The sequence below is a fragment of the Lithobates pipiens genome, unplaced genomic scaffold, assembly GCF_037356315.1.
Source record: "Lithobates pipiens isolate NorthernLeopardFrog02 unplaced genomic scaffold, aLitPip1_a1.2 Scaffold_25, whole genome shotgun sequence".
NCBI classification, from domain to species: domain Eukaryota; kingdom Metazoa; phylum Chordata; class Amphibia; order Anura; family Ranidae; genus Lithobates; species Lithobates pipiens.
Window position 1 is genome coordinate 6,446,038 of NW_027507787.1, and position 24,366 is coordinate 6,470,403.

Sequence of the window (24,366 nt, forward strand, 5' to 3'; positions counted from 1 at the left end):
GCTCACCTATTTGGGGGGCACCCCCTTCCTCAGTGCTCTGCTCGGAAAAGGACCCAGATGGTTCCTCGAGAGCTTACTATAAAACATCTGCCCTTATCCTGGCATTTCCATTTGTGGCTGTATTCAACTCATTCTAAGATGATCAGAGACTTCCATCAGACTTGCTATGAGCCCATATCTCACTGATCCTAAAGTAGGGCAGAGACCCAAATCAATGCATGAATTACTGTCTGATCTCACTACTGAATTTCGATTTGAAGATCTTCACTAAGATCCTCACGCTTCAACTATTGTCTCTCCTCCAGGACATCATCCATCTTGATCAAGCAGGCTTTGTGCTCGAAGGAAGCAAAGGACAATACCACTAGGGTACTTAATGTCATCCACTTGGTTTGCTCTCTAAATGTCCTCCTGTGCTTGCTTTCCTCAGTTTGACAGGGTAGATTGGCTATTCCTGAAGAAGGCACTCCGGCACATTGGTGCAGGGACAAATTTCTTTAAATGGATTGACAGTCTATTCTTACTCCACAGCAGCGGTGCAGATGAATGACACAACTTCAGCATATTTCCTATAGTTTTCTAATGGCACACACCAGATGTGCCCTTTGTCAGCCCTAATTTTTATTTTGACCCTAGATCCCGATCTATGTCACATGCAACAAAATCCAAGTATCAGTGGTTTCCTCGTAGGCCTGGCTGAAAAGAATGTGGTGGCCATCGCTGATGACCAGATGTTTTTTTTGTAGTCTCCCCAGAAGTCACCCCCCCCCCCCCCAAAAAAAAACTGTTGGAAGAATTTTGCATATACGGTGCCCTTTCAAGATCAACACGCATAAATCAGAGATACTTAACATCACCCTTCCTCCTGCCAGGGCTCAGGCCCTTCGCTCTTCTCTTCCATTTTAGTGGGCATACTCTCACCTCACCTACTTGGGAGTCAAGATTACCCCCCTCCTTTGATAGGATTTTTTGCGGCGAATTTGCCTCCCATTGCCTCATTACAGATGACCTTCGAAAATAGAACTCTTCCTCTAATACTTGGATGGGCAGAAATGCCATCCTTAAGAAAAAAATATGCCCAGTTTAACTGTTAAAAAAAAAAAAAACACATCCCCAGACTCGTGTATCTTTTACAAATATTACCCATCTTTGTCCCTCAATCATATCTTAAGTCAATTCACAGTGCCTTCATATGTGTAATATAGGCCAAATCCCATCCTCGTTTATATCATGCATATCTGTCAATGCTGAAGATACATGGTGGGATGGTCTGCCCAGTTCCCCCTGGTTATTATCAAGCCTTTTACCTTGCTAGGGCGCTTGCCTGGTGTAGGAACCACGGCTGCAAACAGTGGTTTGAGCTAGAACAATCTTGTACTAATATTCCTCTACTGTCTCCCATGGCTCGAACCTCCTATTCTGCATACCCTTAGATGTCATCCTCTTTTGGAAGCAACTCTTGGGGTATTGCAACAACACTGGGGAACCAATGGCTCCAACATCGCTCCCACACAGTTGTATCTGGTAATCGGCAATCCCTCCTTTCCCCAGGCCTGACAGATGTGAGGTGAACACAACATTCATCTGGACACATTTAGGCTTTACAATTTTATGTCTGGCCAGGGGCTGAAATCTCTGGCGGCTCTACAGATGGTATTTTCACTGCCTTTAGACACATGGTGGCTTTAGCAGCTTACCCATTTACTCACCAGCCTGATCCATTGAGCGATATCTGATTAGCCTATAACCCCTTTTGAGGACCATTGCCTAGGATCTGGACCTATATGTCATACGGTTTCGACCACCTATAAATGATAATTGTATGATTTTGCCTCCAGAGTCTTGTACTACCGTATAGGCTCAAGTGGGTAAGGGATCTAGATCGAGAATTTTTGAAAGAACAGGGGGACCATATTCTATATTTATCCCACTACTACTCCTCTGCAAGCAAATACTAAGAATTAGGCTATAAAGTGCTCACTGACTGGTATAGGGTACCAATCCTACTGAAGAAACTTTACCCTGAGGCAGTGAGTACCTACCGGAGGAAAAGGAAAAAGAGAGGAAAAAGGCACCATCCCCCATGTCTTCTGATCTTCTAAGATATTAGCTTAGGTCGTTTTCATAGTGGCCAACATTCGAAAACAATTTTTAGGGACACGTTTTGTTATGTAGGCAGGGGTATCATGTTAATTGAGGGGGGGGGGGCTTTGATTTGTAGGCATGGTGTAGCAGGAGTGAAAAAAATGTGGCACGCACTGCAGTGAAAATGGGCATGGTTTAAATTACGCTAAATATTGGGCGTGGCTTAAAGGTGTGCAGTTGAATAGTCTGAGATGACTTACATAGTGGAGAATGTACTAATATATAGGGAAAGAAAAAAGGGATGGAGGGAGAGAAAAAGAAAGGGAGTGAGGGGAAAAAAGAGGAATGGAGGATGAGAGAAATGAAAAAGAGGGATGGAGGGAGAGAAAAATTGAAAAAAGGGGATGGGGGAGAGAAAGAGGGATGGAGGATGGGAAGAGAGAGAGGGATGGAGGATGGGAAGAGAGAGAGGGATGGAGGATGGGAAGAGAGAGAGGGATGGAGGAGGGAGAGAGAGAGAGAGAGATGGAGGAGGGAGAGAGAGAGAGAGAGAGAGAGGGGGGGGGGGAATGGAGGAGGGGGGAGAGGGAAAGATGGAGGGAGGGAGAGAGAGGGGGGGATGGCGGAGGGGATGGAGGAGGGGGGAGAGGGAAAGATGGAGGGAGGGAGAGAGAGGGGGGGGTGGAGGAGGGGGGAGAGGGAAAGATGGAGGGAGTGTGAGAGAGGGTTGAAGAGAGGGAGGGGGTGGAGGGAGAGAGGAGAGGAAAGAAAAAAGAGGGAGGGATGAACTAAAAGGGAGAGAGGGATGGAGGGAAAGGGGGTGAGAGAGAGAGAGAGAACAATTTTAACATTTTAGAAAACCATCACAGAATGAATATTAATAATTTTCTTGCTTTTCATGCTTCTCAGTTCTGCTTCCTACCTCATATGGCTTCTTTGCAGAGCAGCACCATGCCTGGACAGCGCGCCCATTGGCTGGGACATAGTACAGCCCGCTTCCTTCTACCTCCTCAGCCAACAGCCGCTGTTTCTTCCTTCCCTCTTTACATCATCCATAATCTTCTGACTCCCAGCCCACCCACTTTACTATGTGGATGGGCTGGGATGACACCCGGGTGATGGTGGAGCGGCCTTTTTATGGGGAATCGGACCCCCCCCTGCCCAGTCCGCCCCTGCCCGGGACAAAGCCAGTTTTTCGGGAATCTGCCAGGGACATGGTCATACCGGGACATGGGTCTGATTTCGGTGAATGTCCAGATCGGGACTGTTGGCAGCTATGGGTTTTGGTCTTATGTCAGGGCGACTGTCAAACGGCTCACTGACTTTTGACCTATGAACTGATCCAGCCAAATATATACTGTGCTAGTCTGATCTCTTGGGGAAGAGGTACGAAAACTCCATGCCAATTCATCTGTTAAAAGCAGCCAAAGTCTCTATCTGGCGCTATGGAAGCAGGAATCCCCAGTGTTAATTTTGGCAGCGAATTTCAATTTAGTTTTAGTCTTAGGACTAAAATGGCATTTTAGATTTAGTCCCATTTTAGTCTTCTGCGATTGTTTTGGTTTTAGTCGTATTTAGTTAAGTAAATCTCCAGTAGATTTTAGTAGACTACAATATCCTACGTTTTAGTTGACTAAAATCTCCAGTAGATTTTAGTCGACTAAAACTAATTTTAGTCATCTAAAATCGAATGGGTGTAATTAAATTGTAATGCATTAGTTACATTTTTTCTACAATTTCCAGTCATATATACTGCTGGAGTGAAAAATCGAATATGTTATTATTTATTGTATTGAGGTATGAACATGTGCTACAGACCAGTGTTAATTTTAAAGTCAAATTTCAGTTTAGTTTTAGTCTTAGTCTTTTGACTAAAATGGCATTTTAGTTTTAGTCGTATTTTAGTCATCTCAATTGTTTGTCATATTTTAGTCACCTAAAATAGTATTCATTTAGTCGATTAAAATGTTGTAGTAGACAAAATTAACATTGCCACCTACACTTTCCTTATGACTTACTAAAATAGTAGAAATCCACGCTATGGAAAGTAGTATAGCCTTGGTGCAAGGCAAAGAGGAGAAATTCAAAAGCAAGTGATTATCCTGGTCAATGTACACAGGAATAAGGCTCCATCAAGACAGTGTAGTGAGTCTGTTTTTTTTTTTTTTTTTTTTTCCTGTGCTTTTAGATAAGGTTCTGGGCTTGATGGTAGCCTCCTTTAATGTTCCATTCCACTCCAGGCCTCTACAACACAACATCCTATCATTATGGGACAAATCAGTTTAACTTTATTATCTTTATCTGTAGTCATTTTGAATAATGTTATTAGACATTTTTGTCTACTTTATAAGATAGAGCTGATGGAACTATGCTCATATGTTACTTAAGTGATATGTTAACTACAAGTGATCTTTCATTTTCAGACCTAGGAAGAACTTTGAGCATTTGTGTGTTAGTGCTGCCCTCCTGTGTTTGTAGAGAGAATGTCAATGTCAGTTTATGATTATTTTACCAATGGTTTTCTTTCTTCCTTACATATTAATACATCTGCTGCTTAAATTCTTCTCTTCACAGTTAAAGTTAAAAAAAAGGAAATGGGGGTCTGTTTTACATTTTTCAAGAGTTTCACTCCCCCCCCCCCCCCCCCCCAAGAGTATTAGAATAATGCGTGATTCCTGCGTGAAAGTTATGTAAATCTTAAGTGAAATTATTCATAATAAGGTTGCTTTGAAGCTGGTTTAGTATATACAGTATACCGTACATATTTTTTTATACAGCACCAAATACATTAGGTACAGTATTTATAATGGTGTGTGTCCTAATGCAGACAGTTGCTTATGCTAAAAAAAAAACAAAAAAACATCCCTGCAGTGTCTCCTTCACAGACATCAAATACTGCCTGTTTACCTACTGCTACTGGGAAAAGTTGTGCTGCCCGTCCACCCACTTCTGCCTTCTCCACTATTGAATGACAGGATCTCCTTTGTCCATTCACAGAATGCAGTACATTCTAGAGTGTAGTAATAGAAGCAATATAATTTTCAGAGAGGGCAAAAAGGGGCAGGTGAGCCTCACAACTTTTTATTTTTAACAGTCAATGCTGTTATACTTCACAATGATGAATGCAAGACCGCTATCCCGCAAGGGGATACTGTAGCAATGATTTCTTTAATCGTACATCACGGGACACAGAGCCATAGTCATTACTATGTGGGTTATAGTCCACCTTCAGTTGCTGTACACTGGCACACCCTAAACAGGAAGTTGCATCCCTATATAACCCCTCCCATTACTGGGAGTATCTCGGTTTTTCGCCAGTGTCTAAGGAGTTGGTCATGAGTTGTGCTGAGCTCCACTGGAGCAATCCTTGCTGGGGCTAGCTATGCAGCGGGATCCATTCAACGTTTCTTTAAGACCCAATCGATGGTACCTGGGCCTTGTATCCGAAGAAACAAGGTTTTGCCTGTAACACTTCTCTTTTTAGAGAGCTGGACCCCGGGATCCAGTGCTTTTGGTATTAAGGCCATAAAGTTTTACTGGCAGGGTGATTTTTACAGGTCCAGGATTGTGGGTTTGCCAAGGGTCCCCGGTTCCTGAAAGTTTGTTAATGGAACCCACCGTGAAGGGTGAATATTGGGTCTGTTGGTTTTACCACAGAAACCTCTGCGGCGGGAAAGGTAAGTGGCGTTTTTCTAAGGTATTTTTAAATTTTCTTATGAAATGTCTCCTTTTAAGTAAATGTCATGCCTAAGTTTCACCACTGCGGGCTGTATGGAGCATGTACCTTCTCGTTCTTTGCTCAGAGTCACGCTCTGTCACAGAAGTAGCAGGCAGACCTGGGAAGTTTGGGGGCTTTTGCTTCCTCCAGACACCTCCACCTGAGCTGAACTCTTCCCCTCTTCAAGAGGCTGTGTATAAGGGAGAACTGAACATTTTTTCTTTCACCACCCCTCCACGGTGGCAGCTTCCAGGTATCCTCCACACCACCCCTCCCTCACTCACCCGATCCCGTCGGATTGGAGGCCCATGCTTGCGCTGGAAAACTTTTTTTGGAAAAGAAAGAGGGGGCACGATGTGATGGTGGGGCGGGGCTTAGTGCAGCGTTGGTGTCCTCCAACAAGGGAGTGTTTTTAAAAGAAAAACTCAATTTATGCTGGCTGCAAAATTTTCAAGGAGGCATAAGAACAAAGAGCATGAAAGAGGTTTTGCTGATACAGGCATTTCCTATTTGACACATTTACTATTTGCATCAGGCTGAGCATTAATGGCATCAGCAGTAGCTGGATTTCTTCTGGTAGTACCTCTGCTTTGTGCATCAGACTATGGTCAGAAGGCGGGTTGAAACACCCCCAAGAAAGAGTTAAAAGGTTCTCCCTTTACGCTCTGGAAAGCCTACTAATCTCTACAAATGGCATCCTCCCCTGAGAGGGGGTGGCTGGTCAGAGCAAGCATCAGGGCCATGAAATGTATGCAACTGTTTTTAACACTGCAGCCCCTGTTTATTTTTTGATAATTAAAAAAAAAAAAGTTTAGCGTCTTTAATCACATCACAGTATGGGTCAAAATATGACAGGTTCTCTTCCATTACCCAGGTCCCTTAAACTGAGGAACTAGGGGCAGGAGAAGACAAATTCCCTCGGGACCATGGTGAGGCTGATGACTCCTTTTCTGAGGTGTCAAATGCGGGAGAATCAGCTGTTCCAATCTTAAGATTGATGGTGCAATTTCTTGCTGAATGATCGCTCCACATTTATGTACCCTTAACTGCGTGTTTGGGTTCACTAAAGCCTCTTCAAGCTGCGTATGCCTTTTCCTGTCCATTGCTGGAAAAGCTTTTTCTATCTGAGAGGATCACCCAGGTAAGCATTTTTTTCCCTCCTAAAAAGTTTTCACATTTTATCCTATGGTGGATGAAATTCAGGGTATACCAGCAATTTACGCTGCTATATCCTCTGTGAATAAGTTTGACTTGTCCGGCAGACAATGCTCAAATGCTTAAGGATCCGATGGATAAAAATGTGGAATTCCTATTGGGGAAAAAAAAAAAAACTTTTTTTTTCTCTGACAGATTGAGTGTCTCAGCCTGCGCTGGCAGTAATTGCTCAATCATTGAGAGACCAGTTTAAACAGATGTTCAAGGTTATCCTGCTCAGCAGGCCCAGGAGGCAGCTTTAGGTTTGCAATAGTTGCTATGAGAGATTCTATGCTTCAGACCTTGTGCCCTTTGCTAAGCGCCTTGTAAGAAGTTCCTGGCTAGTCTTCCTTTTTGTGGTGAAACAGCTATTTGGGGATGTTTTGGATAATACATCCAAAGTAATTCTAGTGGAAAGCACCCCTTTTGCCATTTAAGAAAAGGAGTAAATGTATTAAAGTTATTATCGTTTTAAAGCTCCTTCCCCTGTGCCAGAGGTATCAGCCTCCAGGCAGTCACAGTGGCTTCCACCGTCAGGTTCAATCGAATAGGGGGAATTCTTCTGCAGTTCTCAAGGATCCTCAATAGCTCCAGTGTACAAACTGGAGTTCCAAGAGTTCCTGTCTCCTCATTTTCTCAGATCAAATGTTTCTAAGGCTCCAGTGAAACATAAAAAAAGTGATCATGAGTTCCCCATGTAAGAACAGAGGTTGGGGTTTGATTCAAACCTCTTTTTTTTTTTCACAGTGACAAATCCGAATGGACATTCTGGATCTCAAAAATCTAAATTCAATTTCTGAATATAACCACTCTTTTTTTCGCATGGAGTCAATCCAAATCGGTTATCTCCATCCTACAAGGAGGAGAACTTCTGGCGTCAATTGACATCAAAGATGCATACCTCCATATGCCTATTTCCTTGCTCACTAGTAATATCTACTTTTCAAGGTGAAAAATCTTAATTTTCAAGGTGTAGCTCTGCTTTCCGGTCCAGCTACTGCACCTGGAGTGTTTCCAAAGGTTCTGGCCCCTCTTCTAGCAAGATTAAGGGCCCAAGGTATAACCATTATGGTTTACCTAGTCGATCTGTTCTTGATGGACCAGTCGGTAGTGCGCTTAGACCAAAGTATGGTCACCACATTCAACTACCTGAAATATCTAGGTCGGATTTTCAACCTAGGAGAAATCTTCTTTAAACCCATGAAGAAGGCTAAAATACTTGGGTCTGATCATAGGTACACTCAGAAAAGGTATTCTTACCCCAGCCAAAGATCAGCGCTATAAAGGAACTGATTTAGGTGGTCGAAGCAAGATAAATTTCTTCTATTCAACTTTGCATGAGGTTGTTGGGAAAGATGGTGGCTTCATTCAAGGCCATTCCTTATGCTCAGTTTCATTTGAGACTGCTGTAAAACAGTATCCTATTTTCTTGGAACAAAGGGTTCAAGCTCTACGTTCCCAGTGTATCTGACTCCAAAGCCTATGGCCACACATCACCTTGATCTCATCTGATCTTGGAGACTAAGCAGGGACGGGACTGGTTAGTACCCGGATGAGAGACCACCTGGAAATAATATAAGGGGAAAATCCTTCGGTTACCTGGGAAGTGGTAACAACATATGCCACCCTTTTTTATTTAGTTTGGGGAACAGTTCTGGAAGAGGCAACTGTCCAGTAGAAGTAGCCCAGATCAGAAATGGCCTTGCCCATTAACATTTTAGAAAATCAGGCAGAGCTCTTGGTCCTGAGGGCCTGAACATTCAGGTTACGGTATTGTCTTACCAGGATTCAATCTGACAATACCATAGCAATGGCCTATATTAATCACCAAGGGGGCACAAGAAGTTGTGTGGCCCAGAGAAAGGTGAACCATATCCCATCTTGGGCAGAAAATAATGTACTTTGCCTATCGACAGTCTTCATTCTATGAATAAAATATTGGCAGGCAGACTACTTGAGTCGCAGAATGGTTCCTTCACCCTGATATCTTCTTGTCAATATGTCAAGGATGGGGGATAACAGACACAGATCTGTTTGTGTCCAGGATCAACAAAGAAATCAACAACTTTGTGTCAAGAACAAAGGATCCGCTAGCATGCGGAGCAGATGTCTTGCTATTCCCGTGGAATCGGTTCTCACTGATTTATGCATTCCCTCCTATTCTGCCTGCGTTCCACGACTTCTTTGCAGGATGAAGCAGCAAGGGAAGTTGATTCTTGTGGCCCCCAGTGTGGTCCAGGAAATCTTGGTATACAGAGATCGTAAAGATGGCAGTAGGGTACCCATGGACCCTACCATCACGGCCAGAGTTTCTCTTGCAAGGTCCGGTGTTCCATCCTAATTTACAAGTGCTAAATGAAACGGTCTGGCCATTGAGAACCACACTCTGAAGAAGCTTGGACTGTCAGTTTCAGTAGTTCTACCTTAGTTAATGCAAGGGAGCCGACCTCCATAATTATATTATGGAGTCTGGGAAACACATGTCTCCTAGTGTGAAACCAGGAGTTACACCCCAGGAAATAGGTTAAAGGAAGAATGCTTGACTTTCTGCAGATGGGGTGAGAAATAAGGTTGGCCTTGAGTGCTTTCTAAGGACAAGCTCTGCCTTATCAGTATTATTTCAATGACCACTTGCTTCGCATTCTTTGGTTCGTAACTTTATTCAGGGGGTAACATGGCTTAATCTCAGGTTAGGTAAACCCTGAACCCTGGGGACTTGAATTTAGTTTTGTCGGCATTACAACACAGCCTTTTTTTGGACCGATACAACATATTCCCTTGGTCCTTTTTTTTGACAAGGAAACAATTTTTTTCTGGTAACCATATCTGATGCAAAAAAGGTATCAGAATTTGGCTGCTCTTTCTTGTAAAGAGCCATATTTTTATTGTTCATCAGGATAAGGTAGTATTGCGTCCTCATCCTAACTTTTTGCCGAAGGTAATATCAGGTTTTTATCTAAACCAGGATATTTGGACCAGGATACCTTCATTTTTCCAGAACCCTGTTCTATGGAAGAAAAAGCACTACATTCTCTTGATGTGAGAGCAGTCAAAGTCTACTTAACCACTTCCCGACCGGCGCATGGGCATGGACAGGCATATTGGCGTACAAGTACGTCCAATCTTAAATGCCGCCCTGCCATCGCGAGTGCGCCGCCGTCAGCACGCTCACGTGTCCTGGTCGGGACCCCCGTGAGTCCGGCCGCGGGTCCCGCGGACTCGACCGCCGCGGGCATACCCGCAATCGTCTAACGGGGCGGCTGAACTGGGAGATACCGTTGTAAACCGCATCTCCCCGTTCTGCCTAGCAACAAGTGATGCTGATCTCTGCTCCATGTCATTGGAGCAGAGATCAGTGTTCACTAAATGAAAGCCCCACACCCCTAGGAAAACTTAAACCCTACACTGCCACCCACTGGTTAAACCCTTCACTGCCAGTGTCATTTACACATGATGAATCACTGCATTTGTGTAGCACTGATTGTGGATAAATGACAATGGTCCCAAAAATGTGTAAGAAATGTCCGATGTGTCCGCCATAATGTCGCAGTCACAATAAAAATCGATGATCGCCGCTATTACTAGTAAAAAAAAATAATTAATAAAAATTCCATAAAATTATCCCCTATTTTGTAAACGCTATAACTTTTGCGCAAACCAATCAATAATCGCTTGTTGCGATTTTATTTATTTTTTACCAAACATATGTAGAAGAATACGTATCGGCCTAAACTGAGGGAAAATTTTTTTTTTATATATATTTTTGGGGGATATTTATTATAACCACCAAAAGAAAGCTCTATTTGTGGGGAAAAAAAGGATGTCAATTTTGTTCGGGAGCCACGTCGCACGACCGTGCAATTGTCAGTTAAAGCGACGCAATGCCGAATCGCAAAAAGTTGTCTGGTCTTAAGCCAGCAAAATGGTCCGGTCTGTAAGTGGTTAAAGGAGACTGCTCAGATTCGGAAAACTGATGTTTTGTTCATGTTGCCTGAAGGTCCTAAAAGAGGACAGGCAGTATCGAAATCTACTGTTTCTAAATAGATTTGACAAGTATTCATTCAAGCTTGTGGTTTAAAGAGGTAGTTCTACCCTCTCAAATCAAAGCGCACTCCTCTAGGGCTGTTAGTGCTTCGTGGGTAGTGCATCACCAAGCCTCCATGGCTCAATTCTGCAAGGCCACAACTTTGTCTTCAATTCATACATTTACCAGATTCTATCTGGTGGATGTAAAAGGACATGAGGATGTCACCTGTGGGCGCAGTGTACCAGTATAAATCCTCTGATCTCATGGTGTCCTACTTTGTGTCTCCCTGCCCTCAGTTGGCATTGCTCTGGGATATCCCACATAGTAATTACTATGGCCCTGTGTCCCGTGATATACGATTAAAGAAAATAGGATTTTCATAACAGCTTACCTGTAAAATCCTTTTCTTTTGAAGTACATCATGGGACACAGAGGTCCCTCCCCTCTTTCTAGTATACAAGTGTATTGCTCTGCTACAAAACTGAGATACTCCCAGTATTGGGAGGGGTTATATAGGGAGGCATCTTCCTGTTTATGGTGTGCCAGTGTCCAGCACCTGAAGGTGGATTATAACCCACATAGTAATTAATATGGCACTGTGTCCCGTGATGTACTTCAAACCAAAAAAAAAATATTTTACAGATAAGCTGTTATAAAAATCTTTTTTTTTTTTCTTTTTTTTTTTTATCCAAAGGAATATTGAAATGGGCATAAAGTAGCAACATCAATGCTAACCAACACCTATGGTGTACTTATTTAATGAGGAATAGATAAGACAAAGTCTCTGCAAGATAGCATGCACAGAATGAATATATTACATGGAATTATTGAAGGCAAATTAAATGAGACATAATCACTAAATGTTTGCAAAAATACACTGCATTACCAAAAGTATTGGGACACCTGCTTTTACGTGCACTTTATTGGCATCCCAGTCTTAGTCTGTAGGATTTAATATTGAATTGGACCACCCTTTTGCAGCTGTAACAGCTTCAGCTCTTCTGGGAAGGCTGTCCACAAGGTTTAGGAGTGTGTCTATGGTAATGTTTAACCAATCTTCTAGAAGTGTATTTGTGAGGAGAGGCTCTGATGTTGGATGCAAAGGCCTGGCTTGCAGTCTCCATTCTTCATCCCAAAGGTGTTCTATTAGGTTGAGGTCAGGACTCTGTGCAGGCCGGTTGAGTTCCTCAACTCCAAACTCGCTCATCCATGTCTTCATGGACCTTGCTTTGTGCACTGGTACACAGTCATGTTGGAACAGGAAGGGGCCATCCCCAAACTGTTACCACAAAGTTGGGAGCGAGAAATTATCCAAAATGTCTTGGGATACTGATGTTTTAAGAGTTCCCTTCCCTGGGACTAAAGGGCCAAGCCCAACCCCTGAAAAACAACCCCACACCATAACCCCCCTCCACCAAATGATTTGGACTAGTGCACAAAGCAAGGTCCGTAAAGTCATGGTTGAGCGAGCTTGGCATGGGGGAACTTGACTGGCCTGCACAGAGTCCTAAACCTTGTGGCCAGCTTTCCAGAAGAGTTGAAGCTGTTATAGCTGCAAAGGGTGGACCAACTCCATATTGAACCCTATGTACCAAGACTGGGATGCCATTAAAGTTGAGGTGTGTGTAAAGGCAGGTGTTCCAATACTTTTGGTAATATAGTATACGTGCCAAATTATATATAGCGAAGCCCATTAGAGTACAATCAGTTGTGAAACTATGAAAACCTAAACCATAAGTGGCACGTGCCTTCTCAAATATACGTATATTTGGAATTTGGTAGTATCTTTGTACACAATAGATTACAAATGAAAATATGGCACTACATTTAGGACCTGTGTCTTATGAACAGCAATTAGAATATTCTGCGTGCCTCATACCCCAAATCTTCCTTTTTTTTTCTTGATTTTTTTTAAAATAACAAACATTTTATACTTGCCTGCTCTGTGCAGTGCTTTTGCACAGAGCAGCCCAGATCCCTCCCCCCCCCCCCCCCTGCTCGGTTCCCCTGACCCCTCCCTCCTGCCGAGTGCCCTCACAGCAAATAGCTAGCTATGGGGCACTTAGCTTTCATTTTAAAATTGTTAGCAGAGAACGAAGAAGTGTATTTGTACAGTTTACAGAACAGAAGCAACAGATTATAAAAATCTACGGACACATTTTGTGATATATATATATATTTTTTTTTTTTAAGTTAACATATTAAAATATGACCTGCAGTGGTATAACAGTGGTAATAATTTATAATACATTGTTGTGGTTGTGTAATAATACATTGCTAACTCTACAACCCTGAATACAAGAGGTCAATAATCTTCTCTATCATCAGCTGGCTATGAGGATTGGCACATTTAGCTGCGGGAGGGGGTGCTATGGCCAGAACGAGATTCCCTAGAGTGTCCAAAAGGAGCTTAGTCTTTAATATCCTGATAGCAAATAGGGGGTTTTAAAGCACTGCAGGAAAAATCTGTATACACTCATACGAGGAAGCTGTGTGGAGCAGTTCTCTTCTTCTATCTCGGTGATCACTTGTGGTATATTTGGCAAGCTAAAAAGGGATACTTTCCTATCCAAGAAGAAACAAGGGCATTGATTTATTGGAAATCCTTGATATGTGATATCTTTGCCAGCTGTATCTCTCTGCAAACGTACCACTTTCTGGGGGCAAGGGGTGAGACCTACACTTGCTGTTATCCACGAAGTACTGGAACAGTGGTTTTATTCCTAGTGGTATTGTTCGTTCTATGACAATGATACCTGGCAAGATCCTAGTGTACCGAGCTCCTGAGGGGGCCACTAGGAGCGAGGTATACAAAAGTACCAGGAGACGTAAGAAGAGCTTGGGAGATTTGTACCAGAATGGTTATAGAATCAAAGCTGGACCTACAGGAAGGGATAAACCAGATGCATCAGGATGGTCCCAGTCCTTGGCCTCTTGCTACAGGATGGCATGCTACTGGGGTAAGAATTGCATGTTGTTGTTAAATCTTATGTTGTTCATGTCTAGCATTTCTTGCCCACTAATTATCTCAGCATGGAAAATTATGTATTATTCTATGCAAGTATGGGTTTGTTTATTGACGCTGCATTAGACCTGTATCAATATAAGTTTAATAGGGCTGAAACCCAAAAATAGTGAATAGCGACATATTATAGCAGCATACAAAATACAGCAAGTACTGTACTGTTAATTGCATGTTTCAACCTTGTCTTTGTAAGTGCACCCTGTAGTGATAATAAAGTGGCCACATCTCTTTGCTGTGTTTTTTTTTATAAGCAAGTTGACTTGGTTTTTGTATTTTTACTAAGCTTTGGATGCATTGCATAGACTTTTTATTGGAGCTATGTGGTGTCATATTTGTGCAGTGTCCAGCCCACTGTTTTGGCGAACAGCCCCAATTTGGGGTTTTTGTATAGGAGGCCTTGAAATTTAAACAATCCATTTTGTTGCATTCCCAGCATTAAAAAGACATGGGCAACATTTGGGACATCTAAACAGCTTAGGCAACTTTTAATTTAAATAAAACCCCAAATAAATCCTTAATTTTCTGGAACATATATTACAGTATATGTAAAACCAGACACTGCATTTTATATAAGCTTTAACTTGTTAATGTAATTTCAAATGTCATTTTCAGTCTTCTCAAACTGTAAGCTTTTATTAAAATAATACCGGACGATCCTGCCATGAAAGTTTGTTTGCACACTTCCTGTTATCTGGTCCCGATGCTTTCTCTCCATCTGCTAATTGTGTTTCTGCATTGTCACCTTGCTTCTGGTAAAACCTGTAAGTGGTTATTTTATGTTAGGCAAGTAATTAAATCAAATTAGAATACCTGTTGCTTACTGCACATATCCAGGAGGCTCTTGAGTGAATGTAATTTATTAGTTTGCAGCAGTCCATATGGTCAATGATGTTTGGCTCAGACCTGATTTCTCACTGTCTGATGCAAGAACCAACCACTACACCACGGTGCCACCCTAAATTGTCTTCCTAAAATGGAAGAGTGCAGGATTGCCCTTCATTTTTATTCTGCGGTTATGGTTTACTAGTGGCCATTTCAACATAAAATAACCAGGCGTGGTCTCGATCGGAAAAAAAACACTCTGGCTAATGGTAAGTAGCCATCATTGAAGTTCATGCACAAAGGCAGAACATGTCTTCAAATATACTGCAGGAAAGCAGCAGCATTGGGATGCAACAAAGGATGAGATACAATGAAGGATGAAATGAAAAAAGTGAAAGCATTTTTAGCAGTTAGTGTATGATACTCTGTACCTTAGCAAACTAAATTTCATTTAGTCAGAGTTTACAACTATTTTAAGTTCCTCTCTTGTCAAGGAGTTTAGGTTCAATAAGTTTTTATTAATCTTTTTGTTATCAGAATATAGGCAATTAAAAATTGTAAAGTCAATAAAAAAACATAAGGTGGGAACAGAGCCAGGTGTCCAACAATGGACTGGCTGGTCCAACAATATTAAACACGGTGTATACTTTACAGTTAGTGGTGAGATAAGGCATACTGTTAGTCATGTAGCACATTGGGGTTCCCATCTATATTCACAGTAGAAAGCATGTAAATCATACAATACGAGTATCCTATTCCCCGGACTGGGCGCCCCTATGGGAACTTGCTGCGTCCAGTACAGGGAAAGGTGGACATTAGCATTAAGTCTGCTACGATGAGCCTGACCAAGAGAACAAGGTCCATATAGAACCCTCAATGGGCGGCGGTTACCAGTTAGTGAACCAGGATGCCTGTAGGCACATATAAAGGCCAAGAGAGGCCTGCTAGGATAGGAGAGAGGAAGAGGTAGAAGGAGAGGCGAGGGGGGGAAAGGCAGATAAGAGAGAAAAGAGGGACAGAAGGGGAAAGGGGCGGGGCGAAGAGACAGCGAGCTTCAATGAGATTGGGAGTTTCAGTGTCTAAGACCTAAGGTCTGCAGAGAGATGAAATCAATAGTTCAGGAGGAGGTGACTGCTGAAAGTCTATGGTTTAATTTGTCTGAAGTAGAGTAATGCCTCCATATACTCCAGATAAAGGAGAATTTAGCCTGTTTATCAAGTACCTTTGCTTGCTTGTCCTCCATGAGCATTAAGTTGTTAATTTCACCTACCCATTCTATTAAGGGTGGGGGGGTGGTGGTTTTTCAATGTCTAGAGATCAATTGTCGCCCTGCACAAAGGAAAAATTTGAGTAAGTTGTTTTTCTGTGATTTAACGGAGCCCGGGAGAAGAGACCGAAGGGAAATGGGAGAAGGAGAGAGCGGTTTTTCATAGATATCTGAGTAGATCTGAAAGATTTGTGTCCAAAACGGGAGCAGTACAGCACACTCCAACCAGATGTGAATGTACGTACCTTTTGCGGAGTTACATCTCCAACAAATGTCGGAGGTAGAGGGATACATTTGTTTGAGATTGGTCGGGGACCCGGTACCACCTTGACACCAGCTTGTAGTACTTCTCTTGTGCGTAACTAGAAATCGTTGATTTGTGGGTGAAGAAAAAGACCCTACTCCACTCCTCATCGGATATATCCCTCCCAAGTTCCTCTGACCAAATTTTAGTATACTTAGGTAGTGATCCATGTGAGTAGGTCAGGATCAGTTTGTAAAGTAGGATAAGGGTGTGACGAGGCGTCTCCGGGAGCATGCATAACTGTTCATATCCCAACAGGGGTCTATGAACTTGATTGGAGTCATGGAGTGTTTTGCAAAAGGACGTCCGGTGTAGATGAGTCAGCCAGTTAATTTTAGAGGAAGCGCCGGTTCGGTTTGTGACAAAAGTACCCAGTGTGCTGTTAACAAATTTTTGTGCTATGGGCCAGGAGGACATGTCATAGTCGTCCAAGGTTTGGATGGAAATGCCTTCTGGGAAGGCAGGGTTATGGAACAGAGGAGTGAGGGGGCTCGGGTCAGAGGATAGTGAATAAGTCTTTCGTTTGCGCTACCAAATCGTCAAAGAGTCTTTAGTAAGGGGGATAGGCCCATAGGAGACTTGAATGTTCGGGCATGTCCCCAGAGTAGCGCACGGAGATCGGTAGAGGATAGGTCCTGTTCTACTGAAACGGTGGCCTTGACGAAGGGGCGGGGGAACCATTCCAGGATACAGGATAGCACTGTAGAGATATGATAAAGCTCAAAGTCTGGTAAGCCGGTACCCCCTTTGGCAATGGGAGAGCATAGGAGTTTATGTTTCAGTCTGGGATGGTTCCCCTGCCAAGCGAATCGGATGGCCATTGAATGTAGGGTGCGGAAGAACGCCACCGGGAGAGCTATGGTGAGGGCTTGAAAGAGATGCAAGAGTTTGGGGAGTATATCCATCTTCAGGATATGCATGCGACCAAACCAGGACAGAGGGAGGTCCATTCGACTGTCTGTAAGGCGTCTAAGCTTCGTAAGAAGAGGACTGAAGTTATTGTCAAGGAGTTTAATTGTTTGTCCTGCTCCCAAAAAAATAACCTTTTTCCATTACAAGGCTGCCAGCACACAACGCTTCTCTCTTCAGATTTCTTATGAAAACACATGTCAAGGCAGTCGTAAAGGTAGTTGCCTGCACACTTAAAGATGTATTAAACCCCAAATCAAAAATGTGATATATTGCAGCTTACCAATCATTAGATGTGATAGCTGCATTCGTTTTATATTTTTAGGCTTTTCCCTCTATTTTCACTTGGTGATCTTGTCAGTAACACAACTTCTATATTGGGGTTCCAACACGATGGATAGAGTACAGATACCTTTAGACAGCAGCATCGTCCATCTTGGAGGAAGGGTAGGGTTAGGCAGATCCAAATCCCCCCACTGTACTATTGTGTTCTGACGGAGAGCAGCCTTCCCAGCCATCAGAATACAATGATCAGTGCTGCCGGTGTTCTGTCGAACTGCCCCCCATCGAATGGTGCCCACACATGTGCAGGACAGAGTACTGATTTGCCGATCAGCTGGAGATCTGTGACCAGGGTGCAAGTGCACATTGTAGGAGGTATCTCTCGATGGGAGATACCATTTCACGGCCACAATTGAAACCTATACAAACAGGGGATGAGACCGTAGTTCTCACATTGTGCCTCACTGTTGCGGAGCGGCTTTACAGTTTGCTGATGGTCCGGTTTTGTCTGTGCTGCAGGGCGAGTGTTGAACAGCCGGTTTTGCCTCTGTAAAAGGGCGGGTTGCGGCACAGACAAAACCATCTCTTCAACACAGCCACTAGCTGCCCTCCAGCAGTAGCGATGTACAATCTGAGAACTATGGTCTCCCCCCTGTTTGTACAAGTTTAAATTGTGCCTGTGAAATTGTATCTCCCATCGAGAGATACCTCCTACGATGTGCCAAGATAGGCAAATCAGCTGTTGTGCTGTTCCGTACCGCACATGCGCAGTACATACCGGGCACCATTCGATGGGGGGCACTTCTCAACAGAATACCGGCAATAGTGAGTGCTGGAGGGGCAGTCGCAACATTTTGCTCTGAGAAGGTCAAGAGCTGAGTGATCAGCGGTCATGTAATTACTAAGTTCTTGGGCTTTGATTCGACAGGACTTTGTTTTTTTTTTTATAAATATCCCAAGCTTCTCATTTAAATACACAAACAAATCAAAGTTAAACACCAAAACCACCAATATTTTTATGCCATTACAGCAACAGTTTTTTTTCCCTTTTAGGATAAAGGCTTTACATAAAAGCTGAGCATTATAAGCACCCCTGTCAATGTCACTGTTTAACTCAGCCCTCAAACTTGCACATTTGTAGGACAGCTTGGCCTGTTGAAAAACAGGCTTCCTGGCAGGATCACCAAATTAAGAGAGAGGCTAAAAATGAAAACCAATGCAGCAATCACATCTAAGAATTGGTAAGCTTCAATATCATAACGTTTGTTTTTCGGTTTAATACCGCTTTAAGGCTAACCACAGAAGTAGCATATCTCTCAAATAATTTATAAGACAACTATCGCCCTGTTTCCTATAAATACAAGCGCCAAAGAGTTGAAACTCAAAATCCTAAAAACAATTGCAGCTGCTGCTTACAGACACATTCGCAAGAATAATGTCATACTTAATATTTTACTTAAATCTCTAAACGCACAGATTTATCAGCGCTGATCAATTGTTTGTATATCTAATTATTTTCTGTGCAACACACAAGTATTAAAACAGTGTAATCTATACACAATATAAATATACGGGGAATAAATCTAATTGTTCCAACTAGTCCATAAAAAGTCCATAAAAATAAAAATAAGCAAATATGTGTAGTCCATATATCGCATTACAAATCACGATATTGACACAGAATCCACATATAAGAAGAAAAATCCTTTTCTTTCTGGAAGAACCAGGAATACAGTGAGAAAGGCCACCAAGAGGAACCACCTCCATGCGTGCAGCAGAAACTACCAGGGGGGTATGTGAAAGCGCCCCCCCCCCCCCTTTGGTAATACTTTTACTGGGATCCCCCAGTTACACTGGCGTATTTGTACTTCAGCTTTGGTATAAGTCCCCGCTGTTTTCTTCACCCATAGGTTTATATCATCTCAGTATCTCAATGCAAGCATATAAATACAAATGGACATGGCTGAAACCAATGGGAGACACGTCTGCCTATCTGGGAACACTGCCGTTGTCTAGCTCGTCGTGTGGCTCCCACTGACGCGTTTCGTCATTCCAACATCATCCAGCCTTCTGCACCACTTTTATTGCTGTTAACCAAAGTAGAATTTGAATTTGACCTATACGTTAGATTTGAACCATATGACCCCCGACTTGATCAAATATAGTTGCATGAAATGTAATATTTGGCTTTTTTAATTTCCTCACATGGTCATTATGGGGTCCATAGTAAAAGCACCAAAATTGAGGCAGATACAAGTACACTGCTGCTCTCTCACCTGCTGCTACTCACTCTGGTCTCACGGAATGGCTGAAATAGTTAAATAATACAGTTTTTTGTGCTTTGGGAGGGTCTTATGATGTTATCTTAAATTAACGCTCCCAGATGCGAACGTGGCAAAACACTGCTAAACGCGGCATGCATACGCGGCTAAATGGGCGTTTTTAAACGCTGGTTTCAAGCTGTCAAAAAAGTCATTCAGTAGAGGTTGCCTCAGCGTTGCGTGTACATTAGGCCTTAAAAGGAAGATCACCCTATCTCTCCCCTCAGGCTTTATCTTCAAAGCCAAAGCCTTTGGGAACAAGACTTGGAATACAAAGCCTACCAAGTCTACCTGAAAGCCACCTTCACAATGAAGGGGTTCCTTCACTCTCAAGAGTGGGGGGGGGGGGGCACATATCTATTCTTCTGGAGGACAATTTCAAGGATTCTATTCAAACCTGTTCAGGGTACCAAAACCAATCGGGGGTGTTGATTCTATCCTTCACAAGTCTTGCATGGAATATGCAATGTTGGTTATTGCATCTACAGTATGTAAAAAGGGGAATACTTGGCATTAGTAAACATTCAAGATGCTTACCTGCCCACTTCATCAGCACTTTCTGCAGTAGGACAAACACTTTCAATCTGTTGTACTGCCATTTGGCCTATCCTCTACACTGAGAGTATTCACAAAGGTCCTAGCACCATTATTCACCATCTTAAGAACTCGCACATCCAGGTTACATGATACCTAGACAACTTTTTTCTTAAAGATTCATCTCTCTCAAAAGTGCAAGTGTCCAAAGGGCTCTTCAGATTCTTCTGACTTTTGGTTGGGCAATCATCGTTCACAAGTCTGCCCTCCAGCCTTCTCTTTGTCCAGAATGCTTATGCCTCATTCTAGACACAGCCCTTCTGACAAACAGGCTTTTCCCTAAGATACTCAGACCTTAAGATCCAAAAGACATCCCTCATTGAGATTCTTCATGAAAGTCCTGGGCCTCAGTCAAGGCTATTCCTTTGTTTTGGTATATGCAAGGCCTCCCCAACTCAACATTTTTTTGACCTCGAACGAACAAACAACCCTTACCCTACCCATAAGAACCCTCCCCCCCCCCCCCCCCCCAATGCTTATCTCCATTCAAGGAAGGAACTCCCTAGCTTGGTGCATTTCCAGTGCAGTCTTAAAAATTGGAAAGTAATTTCTCCCACACTCATATACGATAATAAAAGCAGGTGCTAGCCTCACGGACTGGGGAGCAGCATTTATAATCTCTTCCAAGTAAAAAAAAAAAGGAGAGCAGAGCTGCCTATCAACATCTAGGAGCTCAGAGCAATAAAATTAGCTCTGCTTCACTGGGCTACTTTGCCAGGGCCCCTTATCAGACAACACCACTGTAGTGGCCTTTATCAATCAAGGGGGTACCAGATATCAGGCAATTTTGAAGTAAGTAAGCCAATCTTCTAGGTTTGGAAACACTGTCCAGCTCTCTCCTATTTTTCACATCCTAGGAGGGACACTTTAAATGTGGATTCCCTCAGTGGTCACTGTCTGGACTAGGGGGAATGGTCCCTTCATCCCAACATCTTCTATATCCTATGTCAGAAATTCAGATGTGGTCATCCTGGCTCAGGTTCAACAACAATATCTCTCTGTTAGACCTCACCACTCCAAAGATCAATCCACTCTTCTACTCTGTATGCTTCAGATGCTGGTATAGGAGTCCATCTATGTCCCCAATCCCAATAATGTAAGAGTGCAGGTCGCACACTAGTGGCATCATAAAAACTTTATTGGGCCAGAAACTGCACACACCATGTCCCAGCCTGAGAACCGCCCAATCTGACAAGTTTCACCCCAATGGACTTATTTGTGTTTCCTACAATTAAGCCCTTTGTTGTAAAACCTTGGAGAGAGGGCTGTTCCTTACATTCAAGCCTTCTTCAATCTGGACTTGACTAGAAATTGGCTTTAAGTACTGTAATGAGTCTGCGGTAATGTTCATGTCTGCCTGCTTACCCCTCTATTGTGTTCAGCTTAGAGATTGACCCTGTTCACCTGTCTGCTTAAGTAATCTTACCTCAAAGAAGACTCAACCCCAGCCTCTAACAGGGAACACTATATTAACCTGTCCACTGCAGCCAAGCCTTGCTGATCAATATTGTGTGTTTGGCTTCCGGTGTGCTTCTTGCCATGTGCTCTACGTCTGATTCTGTTTACCGTCCTTGGCTTGTTCTTGACTATCCTTGTCTGCTTCATAATCTGACCTTTGGTGTGTTATTTGACTACCCCTGTCTGCTCATTGACTGTCCCTTGTTGTCCTGGTCTGCTGCTTCCTCTCTATCCTCCAGTAGCCTACCATGTGCGTGAGCTGGGAGACCCTGGGGGTCGCGACCTGGAGCCAGTTGCGGAGAAGTCCATACCTACCACTAGGGGCTCTAATGAAAACCTGCTGGCTCTTAGACTCCAGGAAAAACCATCCCCGCTAGTCTGGATGATGTCAGCTCCTTGTGTAACCAGATTGATATTCGCTTTCAGGAGAGGTCCCTAGAAAAAAGACGCCAGCACTTCCTGATCCTCAGCCTGAGCTCCCCTCCCTCCATCCCATGGAGCATTATTTGCCAGCGGAGGAACCTATGCAGTTGGGCCAGACCAGGCTTTCCCCTGAGGAATGTGCGAGGCAGAGAACTCTGGGCCCGTGTCTCTATTGTGGGGGCAAAAGTCAAATTTCAGGACCCCTGCTCACTTCAGGAAATGTTCAAGTCTAATACATCTGGAAGGTGGGGTATTGGACCCAGAAATATCATGTTCTCACCTCCTTCTTTCTGTGCTCCTTCATGTAGGCCCTTCCCCTCAATCGGTCTTGGCATATCTGGATTCCGGTGCTGCTGGCAATTTTATGGAAAGGAGAACTGCATCTTCCAGGAAGCTTAACCTTTCGCCCCTCACTATGCCATTGACGGTCTTGGCTATTGATGGCACTTTTCTTCCAGGGGGCCCTATCCGCTTCCAGACTCTCCCTGTTAAGATGTCGGTAGGGATACTCTGCCAGGAGTGGCTAGCCTTCCTTATTCTACCTAAGGCCTCAGCCGTCATCATAATAGGTCTCCCTTGGCTCCAACTCCATTCTCCACATGTGAACTAAAAAGGGGGAGTTTGGAACTTTAAATGAGATGTGTGGGTCACATGTCTCCATCCCTAAATCTGTATAAAGTAAGTTTTTTTGGGGGGGGCTTTGAATGAGGCGAGTACACATGGCCAGAAGATGATGAGTTATGATATCAAAAACATGTTTTTATTGGTGAAATAAGGAAAATAAATGACATGATACATGCAGCAATGAATACAATTGTCAATCACATATTACAGATCATATATAGAAACAAACTCTAGTAGCAACCAGCCAAACACTGTGTGGTATGGAACAAATCCTGGATGTAATAAAAACAAAATACATGGTAGGCGTGCACATGAGCGGGAGCTCCAAGATGGCCACTTAACCCCAGAGCGCTACATCACTCCGGACCCACAGCACACACAACCCGGAACACCGCCACCCAGGACAGGCACCAACAAGCCATCCCGGCCCCTGAGACCCCCAAGCACACCCCTGGATGTCCAGACCGACCACCAGATGAGACCTCAGGCCGCAGTTCAACACATCCAGGTAGGGCGGGTGTACCACGATGCTCAGCCACACGTGGCCTACGTAGAGGAATCTCCGGATCAGAGGCAAGTCCTAGCCCCAGCAACCCTCACCTACTCCCAGGTGACCGGCAGTCCACGGCTCCCCCTGGCTCCCTCTCCAGCCTCCAGAGAGTCCCTGCTAGGTCGTACCATGGAGGATTATACACTTTCTCCAGTCAGGCCTTTCCAAACCCACCTGCTAGTGACCCCCTTCCCCAGACTTGTCAGGCCAGGACCCAGCCATACCGCCAGCAGACCTATTCCTCAAGCTTCTGGAGAGGGGGCTAGCCAACGCAGTGGGCAAAATCACAAGAGACATTAAATCAGATGTTTGTTTTTCTAAACCTGGGATCCAGAATGGAGGCCAAAGAAAACAAACTGGAAATTACGGTATCCAGAATCAATCAGAATTCGGTCCACATTCAGGTCCTTCAGGACCAGCTCAAAACAGCCCTTTTCAGAATTGATGACTTGGAAAACAGGTCCAGAAGATATAACTTCAGAATCCAGGGGCCTTCCTGAGACCATTACGGACATTTCCCCTGCAGTTAAAGAGCTTATCAAGGATTTATTCCCTAACACACCCCTGCACTGCTTGGAGTTGGACAGGGCCCTGGGACCCCCCAGAAAAGATGGTACCCCTAGGGAGGCCATCGTAAAGCCACACTTCTATGATATAAAAGAAGTCATGCAACAATCGAGTATTGATGGGCCTTCCCATTTGCAGTGACATTTTCACTCCAGGGCAAGGCACGCTCCTTCTCAAACTTGCTCTCAAGCTCATA

The 24,366-nt window shown here is 43.6% G+C and overlaps 1 protein-coding gene across 28 annotated transcripts in view; it reads left to right on the forward strand.

The window, feature by feature from the left end:
* The window catches only part of KCNMA1 (potassium calcium-activated channel subfamily M alpha 1), a 908,686-nt gene that overhangs the window by 383,373 nt on the left and 500,947 nt on the right, over positions 1–24,366 (forward strand). Inside the window, exon 1 of one of the 28 annotated variants that reach the window (XM_077454013.1) lies at positions 13,542–13,984. The exons of the other annotated variants lie outside the window; for them this stretch is intronic. Within the exon in view, the coding sequence (XP_077310139.1) occupies positions 13,768–13,984 (217 nt within the window). The 5' untranslated portion in view covers positions 13,542–13,767. Of the gene's footprint in view, positions 1–13,541; positions 13,985–24,366 lie in introns of those variants that run through there. 28 annotated transcript variants of the gene reach the window in all.